The 7,816-nt window shown below is 55.9% G+C and overlaps 1 protein-coding gene across 1 annotated transcript; it reads left to right on the top strand.

The window, feature by feature from the left end:
• Window positions 1-1,276: 1,276 nt before the first annotated feature.
• Window positions 1,277-6,159, top strand: Cyp2w1 (cytochrome P450, family 2, subfamily w, polypeptide 1). The gene is made up of 9 exons (NM_001427669.1): window positions 1,277-1,468; window positions 2,429-2,591; window positions 2,857-3,006; window positions 3,079-3,236; window positions 4,502-4,675; window positions 5,002-5,137; window positions 5,217-5,401; window positions 5,588-5,729; window positions 5,820-6,159. The coding sequence occupies exons 1-9, from the start codon at window positions 1,286-1,288 to the stop codon at window positions 6,005-6,007; spliced, it is 1,479 nt and encodes a 492-aa protein (NP_001414598.1). The 5' UTR covers window positions 1,277-1,285; the 3' UTR covers window positions 6,008-6,159.
• The last annotated feature ends 1,657 nt before the right edge of the window (window positions 6,160-7,816 follow it).

The following is a 7,816-nucleotide window of genomic DNA, read 5'->3' as shown; positions in this document are numbered from 1 at the left end:
TAGCTGGGTAGCGTTGCCTGATTTCCATAGCCCTCACTCCTGGTCAAGTCTGGCACTTAGCGACTACTCTGTAAGTACTTTCCTGCAACAATCATGTAGATTAAATTATGTAGATTTTCCTGGCCGAGTAGGATTCCCTTGGTTGCATTGGTTGAAACATGACCCAGACAGCCACAGGGGTGACAGGGAGCTGTCCCAGCCCAGGTTGGTGCTGTACTGGGAAGTGAGATGCTAGGGTGAGATACAGTCTAGGTCGGACTTCTCTCCATAGACAATACAGGGGCGCAAGACCTGGGTGTAGAGAGTGTAAATGGCTTCTACTTCTTCCTCTGCTCAGCATTGTACAGGGTGTGGATGACACCCCAGGGGATAGGCCCCATGGTGAGGGGCCCTGCTTGGGGGACAGGACTCCAGGTGCCTCAAGTTGAGGCAAGCTGCGGGAAGCAACCCAGCTACTTCTGGTGCCAAGAGCCACCCGCCCCGCACAGCCCTTTCTCACTGGGGCACCGCCTCCCCAGTGAGGCCTCCTGGGTTTTAAGAGACAGGATTAGAGCCCAGACAGCTGGGGCTGTAAACCAGGCCACCTGCTGGCTGTTCACAGTCTGCTGATGGCCCTTCAGCATCTGGGAGGTTGTGCCCCTTACTCCAGGTTGTTGGGTGAGCTCCCTCAACTTCAGTAGACGTTCACTGCTTCTGAAGTCTATGAGCTTTGAGGCCCTCGAGGTTAGAGAGGTCCTTGATGATCGCACAGGGCGTTCAGTGTTGTATAGAGGCCCTGTACCCGCTGGGCACTAGGTCTCTTTCTGGAGGCGTCTGAGGACACGGGAGACCCTCATCCTTCATCTCAGGATGAGGCTCTAGCCTCGAAGTCCCACAAGTTCTGCCTCTATGGGAAACCACATAGAACTATAGGTTCCCAGAGTTGGAGACAGAACAGACACAGCTCTGACCATGACACTGGGACCTGGGGGCTCATGGCACATGGAGGGATGTAGGTTTCTTGGAAGCCTGACCTGACATGGCCTAAGCTTGCACAACCTGTGACCAAAAAGCCTTGGCCCTGTACTGTGCTTTCAGCCCCGCCCCAGGCCCCCTGCCACAGAGGGGACCCCACATTCCACACAGCCTGTAGCTTTAAGCCTCCTGTTGGGCTGTCCCCTGCAAACTGCTCGTTCCACATTCTCGGGGTGGTGGGGTGGGTGGGGTGCGGGCACGCCCTAGGGAGGATGGCTATAAGGCTCACTGGGCCCCCGGAGAGCTGAGGATTTGCTATCCTGAAGTTCACATGGAGCTGCTGGTCCTGTGTGTCTGGGGGATCTTACTACTTCTGGGGCTGTGGGGACTGCTCCGGGGCTGTGCCCAGGACCCCTCCATGACCCGTCAGTGGCCCCCCGGGCCTCGTCCTCTGCCATTCCTGGGGAACCTGCATCTGCTGGGTGTAACCCATCAAGACCGGGCACTGATGGAGGTAGGGTGGGCAAAATCCTATGTTATCTCACAGCTTGCATGATGTCTGTGTCCCAGCTCTGACAGGGGAGGAAGTCAGTGGGGGATACAGGATGCCAGAGGCTTGTCCCAGAGAGCAGATGTTGGAAGCAAGAGTGACCTAGGCTCGGTATGTGTAATGTGCACATTCATGAGGGCATGGTTCTATCCCAGGACTGCAAATATATATATATATATATATATATATATATATATATATATATATATATATATATATATATATATATATATAGCTGGGCAGTGCAGCCAAGGGTCAGGGCTCAGGAGTGGTGGGCAGGGTGGGCTCTGGGACAATGAGGAAGAGACTGGCAGGTAGGTCTAGAAGCGACAGAAGTGGGGTGGGGGGGAGCTACAGATTGCACAGCAGTGCCCTTGTCTAGGTAGGGTATTAACTGAGTATGGCTTCCCCCAGAACTTGGAGGTGAAGGTAAGCTAGTTGCACCATCACGAGCCGGGGCTAACTGTCTCAGTGGGGTGGAAGCCCTTGAATTTTGTCCAGGGGACTCTTGCTTGCAGAGAAGTCCACACAGCTGCAGAGCTGGTTTGAAGCGGCCCTGCTCCACCTTTCCTAGGGTGGATCAGGCTAGACTCCAATGTAGCTGCAGGCACTGGGTTGAGAGGTTCAGGCCCTCCCTCGGGGCCCGAAGCCCTCCCTCAGTCTGAGGAGCAGATATGGGGCAGATCCAGCCATCATGGCTCTTGGTGAGAATCACAAAATTCCACTTTCTTGCTTTCAACATTTTTCTCTTTGAAACGGGGAGATGGAAGTTTGAACATTTGAACAGCGCCCCCTCCTGGGGAGACTGGGAAGCCTCTTGGGGGTCCTCTCCAGACCTTAAGCTTCCAGCCTACATAGGGTACGGCTGTGTGTGGTTCTCAGAGGGTGGGTGGAGGCTGTCTGACTCCTGTCCGTTCCCACCAGCTCTCAGAACGCTACGGGCCGATGTTCACAATCCATCTGGGATCTCAGAAGACCGTGGTGCTGTCGGGCTACGAGGTGGTGAGGGAGGCCTTGGTTGGGACTGGGCACGAGCTAGCCGACCGGCCCCCAATCCCCATCTTCCAGCTCATCCAACGAGGTGGGGGTAGGTGGGCATTGGGATTCCTTGCCAGATGGGGAGGGGACTTGACCTATTGGATTGGTACTTAGGGAGAGACAGGCTCAGTCTGTCCTGATCCTGAGCAAGTTTGTCCTGATCCTGAGCAAGGCAAGAGGGGTATGACCCAGGATAACCCCTGAATGGGAGGGCTTGGAGTTGAGCCTGGAGCCCCCCAAGTGGGCCCCCTGTTCCTTGCATGCATCATGAGATGGGGAGTGGCTGGCACTCACGGCTCATGTCTACCCCACAGGCATCTTCTTTTCTTCTGGAGTTCACTGGAAGGTGGCTCGCCAGTTCACGGTGCGCACACTGCAGAGCCTGGGTATACGACAGCCACCCATGGTGGGCAAGGTGCTGCAGGAGCTGGTCTGTCTTAAAGGGCAGCTGGACAGCTATGGAGGTGAGTGGGGGACCAGGTTGCCCCTGCCCGGCGTGTATGCCCACCTGAGGCCTGTCTTCCTCCGACCTCCAGGCCAGCCCTTTCCTCTGACCCTGCTGGGTTGGGCACCGTGCAACATCACCTTCACACTCCTCTTCGGCCAGCGCTTTGACTACCAGGATCCTGTGTTTGTGTCCCTGTTGAGTCTCATTGACCAGGTCATGGTCCTGTTGGGCTCACCTGGCATACAGGTGAGAGGCTTGCCGCCTGGCAGGGAAAGGAGCTGAACTAGAGTGTGGGGCCCAGTTCTAAACCCTGAGGTCAGGGAGGTTGGTACGTAGCACTCTCCAAACAAAGAATGTGTGACATCAGCCAAAGGCAGACATTGGTTAGCGTGTTTTGTGCCTGAACCAGGTCCTGTGCTCTCTGGAGGTTGGGGCGTTTGGACCAAGGATAAATGGGCTTTTTTACACATCTCTAAGTGTGGCTGCTGAAACATGTGCAGGGGCCTTTACGGTTTGTGGGACCTGTGTCTGAGGGGTCCCCCACACAAATGTACCTTTTTCTTTTATTTATTTACTTTTGATAGAGGGTGTCTCTATGTGGCCCTGGCTGTCCTGGTATTGCCTATGTAGACCAGGCTGGCTTCAAACTCACAGATCCACTCGTCTTTGCCTCCTGAGTGCTGGAACTAAAGGTGTGTCCTGTCATGCCTGGCCAGGCACCTTCTTGACTCCTTGTCACAGAAATCGTGAAAATCAGCCTTTCTAGCGTCTAGGGCCCTAACATTTAAAGCGTCCTGGCTTTGGGCTAGACACTGGAGCCAGACACTCAGCACCAAGCCTTTACAGTTGAGTCCTGGCTCAGGATGAGGCCCCACAGGGGTGAGGAGGGGCAGCCATTGTGGTGAGCCTGTTCTTAGACTTGCCTTCACACCATGTAGTAGGAGCAGGCCATGAGCTCACTCCCAGAGCACTCACTGTGGGGGATGAAGGAGGCAGGGACCCCCTAGATGCCCTGGGTAATAGAGATGGTCCCCACCACTTAGAGCAACATGAGGCATTCCTCCCGGTTATTGCCAAAGCACTTGGAACTCTGAATACCTATTGGCACCAGACCCACTCTGTTGTAAGCCACACATTGCCGGTCCCCAATCATAGCTATGACTCCTTCTCCATCGAAGCCATTCCTCTTCTGATTTTCCCCTTCAGCGATAAGAGAAAGGAGCACGTCCTCAGGCAGCAAAGAGTACTTGGGTCTTGCCCAGAGCCATCCAAATGTATCAGGTCAGCTGGCTCCTTCCTGCACACTCTGAGATTTCCTCCCCGTCCCTGGACTTCCAGGAGGGTGACAAGCCTCTAGTGCTGCTGGCCTGGTGCCCTCTTGTGGTCAGGGGCAGCGTTGCCCTGATTCGTTTGTCCAGAGCCTGGAGCCAGCCTCACCTGCCTGACGGATGGATTGACTTCCTCCCAGTCACCTCACCTCGACCCCACCCCACTGTCCCGCCCACTCGCAGTTATTCAACACGTTCCCCCGGCTGGGGGCCTTACTGCGGTTGCACAGGCCAGTCTTGAGCAAGATCGAGGAGGTGCGCACCATCCTAAGAACCCTCCTGGAAGCGCAGAGACCACCCTTGCCAAACGGCAGTCCGGCGCGGAGTTATGTGGAAGCTCTGCTTCAGCAGGGCCAGGTCTTCATCAGAGGCAGGGGTTGTGGGGGTGCGGGTGGGGGTCGAGCGGGGGTGTTGGCGGCCCCAATTCACGGGAGGGGAATTGTGGAGGGCTTTTTGCGACCTGCTGGGACCTCTGCGAGTCTCAGTCTCCTCCTTTATGAGGCCTGGCCCCTGTGAGTACCTGGAGTGGGCACTGGGGTTCGGTGAATTCCCAGTAAATGTTAGCTCTTTCCACCCAGTCTGACCTCTACCCATCCTCCTCCTGGTCCTGGGACTAGGCTGGGCCCACAGGTAGGGGTTGGATTCTCAGAGATCCAAGCCCAGTTCTGACCACCCTCCTGCAGGATGACCCGGAGGACATGTTTAGCGAGGCTAATGTTCTGGCCTGTACACTGGACATGGTCATGGCTGGAACAGAGACTACGGCAGCCACACTGCAGTGGGCAGTCTTCCTGATGGTTAAGCACCCACACGTGCAGGGTGAGAGTCACCCCATGGTAGAGAACCCTTAGGGGTTAGGAATGGGGCTTCACCCATACAGTGCCACCTTCTGGCCTAGGTCGTGTGCAGGAGGAGCTGGACCGAGTGCTGGGCCCTGGGCAGCTACCTCAACCAGAGGACCAGCGAGCACTGCCCTATACCAGTGCTGTGCTGCACGAGGTCCAGCGGTACATCACACTCCTGCCCCATGTGCCCCGCTGCACGGCTGCTGACATCCAGCTGGGTGGCTACCTGCTCCCTAAGGTGGGTCCCCACTTCTTCCCTTTGACTTGGGGTGGATAGAGGACTTCCTGGGTCTCATATTCACCTGCGAAAGAGGTTATTACCATGTGGTGCAGGCGGGAGGCAGGAGCTCCCCCAGACAGTGTTCTGCCCTCTTCTCCTAACTCTGAGCAGATCCGCCTACCCTGGGATCCCTCTGCCTTACAGGGCACCCCCGTGATTCCTTTGCTGACCTCAGTGCTCCTGGACAAGACGCAGTGGGAGACTCCAAGCCAGTTCAACCCAAACCACTTTCTGGATGCCAAGGGATGCTTTATGAAGCGGGGAGCGTTCCTGCCTTTCTCCACTGGTAACTTGCTGGCCGTTAGGATGTGCCTCCAACAATTTCTGCTCAGCTCTCTCCTCCAGTAGGGAACCGGTGCCTTGGTTTCTCTTGCAGGTCGCCGGGTCTGCGTTGGGGAGAGCCTGGCCAGGACAGAGCTCTTCCTGCTGTTTGCTGGCCTCCTCCAGCAGTACCATCTGCTGCCCCCACCCGGCCTCAGCCCCGCAGACCTGGATTTACGGCCTGCCCCAGCTTTTACCATGCGGCCACCCGCCCAGACCTTGCGCGTGGTGCCGAGATCCTAGGGTGCTCACAGACCGGAAAACCACCAGAGCCTAGCCTGCCTCTCCCTGAGGTTGCATTGCAGGTGATGGGATAGTTGTAGCATCCCTAGCAATGAATGATGAGCAGTGGTCCCTCTGGACCACCATAGCTTTTATGACCAGTGTACAGTGTGGCCAAGGCTGTTTACCCATCTGTGGAGGCTGGAAGCCCGCCTTTCATCTGGGCATCGTGGGGCAGAGGGTCTATCTGCCCAGCCCAGCAGCCCTCCCCGGTCCTGATATGGTACTTATAGGAACCCCAACTCCCCTTCCAGGCTCCTACACTACGGACACTACAGACGCTTCTCTATTCTGGTTCTCCGGGCAGCCATATCCTCAGAGTAGAGACTACACTCCAGTCTCTTCACCCTAACCCTAACCCTAACCCTAACCCTAACCCTAACCCAAAAGCCTGGTCTATAGCCCCTCCACAGCCCGCAGTATACCTCCCATCTCCCCACCTGGGCAGATTCTGCCCATAGCTTGGGATGCTCCACCTTTGACGGGCACCAAGGGCACCCCAAAGGCTGCCTGAACTTCACCTCAGATGACATTTTTGTTCCTTTCTTCTGCTGTGATAACTGGAACTCCACCGTGGTCACCTGCGACAAGAATACTCAGAAGAATCGAGACTCTTCCAGCTGACGTCCTTGGGAACCTTCCCCTGGTTCCTGATGCCAGTTCTCACCAATAGCGAGGAACCTACCATATTTCCTGTTTCAACTTGGCTACCAGGAAACCAATAGCTATGGTCCTTGTTCCTTCCGCCCCACTCCTTGGTAGTGTTTGTATTCCTTGTTTCTCAGTGTGCTCGCTCAAGGCTTTGAAATGCCCAGGGTGATAGCCTTGTTGCACACGTCTGACATGACAGCGTGCTAATTCTAACTGTGCCTTCTTCGGCAGCCACCGACACCACCAGTCAACGCAGGGTTTCCCCAAGTGCGGAAGGGCAGGGCTAGATGCCACCATGAGTGGCAAGCCCAGCTGGAGTGCACGTGAGACCCAGATCACACGACGCTTGGGTCCCTTCTGGCAAGAGTCTGGTGGTTGTGGCAAGCAGTCGCTGTTGACTAGAGACATGAATACCAGCCAGTGCTTAAATTTAGTAATTTAGTAATTTTAGTAATTAAATCTGGAGTGGCAGAAGTGTCTAAGGGACGTAGAACCAGACTGGGGACAGGGCTTTGTAGGTAAGGTTGCGTCTGACTGCAAACAGCCAGGTTGCCTGAGACCCCATGACCCAGAAGGGCCCCACACTTTGGCTGGCTGCCCATCTTCCCTCATCAATGCAGTGCTTGGCTGCCGTGCCCAAGTGCTCGGGACCTGAGACAACCTATCACACTTGGTTTTTGAGACAGGGTTTTTCTAGCACTGGCTGTCCTAGAACTCGTTCTGTAGACCAGGCTGTCCCAGAATTCGGGGTACTGCCTGCTTCGGCCTCCAGTGCTGGGATTAAAGTGTGTGCCACCATTGCCAATCTCTTCACTTTTACCAGGCCCGGGGACAGCTCAGCTCTGCTCCAATCAAGGGAGCTGGCAGGGTTTGAAGCCTGGAGGCCGCCCAAGCGAGTGTCCTCTTTTCTGCCACATGGCACCTTGTTCCAGGCAGTGAGGACAGAGGACATGCTTAAGGCTCAGGGGTGTGGGGACTGCCCTCTAGTGGCAGCTGGGTCTGAATGGACTGCTCATGAAGGAACTGTGACTTCTCACAGGCTCAGGATGCTGTGAACTCTGGGCCTCCGGGCAGCTGAGGGCAACTTGGCTTCAGCCCAGCTGGCCCCGGATGCCCATG

This window comes from Rattus norvegicus, chromosome 12, assembly GCF_036323735.1.
Source record: "Rattus norvegicus strain BN/NHsdMcwi chromosome 12, GRCr8, whole genome shotgun sequence".
Lineage (NCBI taxonomy): Eukaryota > Metazoa > Chordata > Mammalia > Rodentia > Muridae > Rattus > Rattus norvegicus.
Note: the sequence above shows the minus strand (reverse complement) of the source record. Positions and strands in the feature narration are given on the sequence as shown.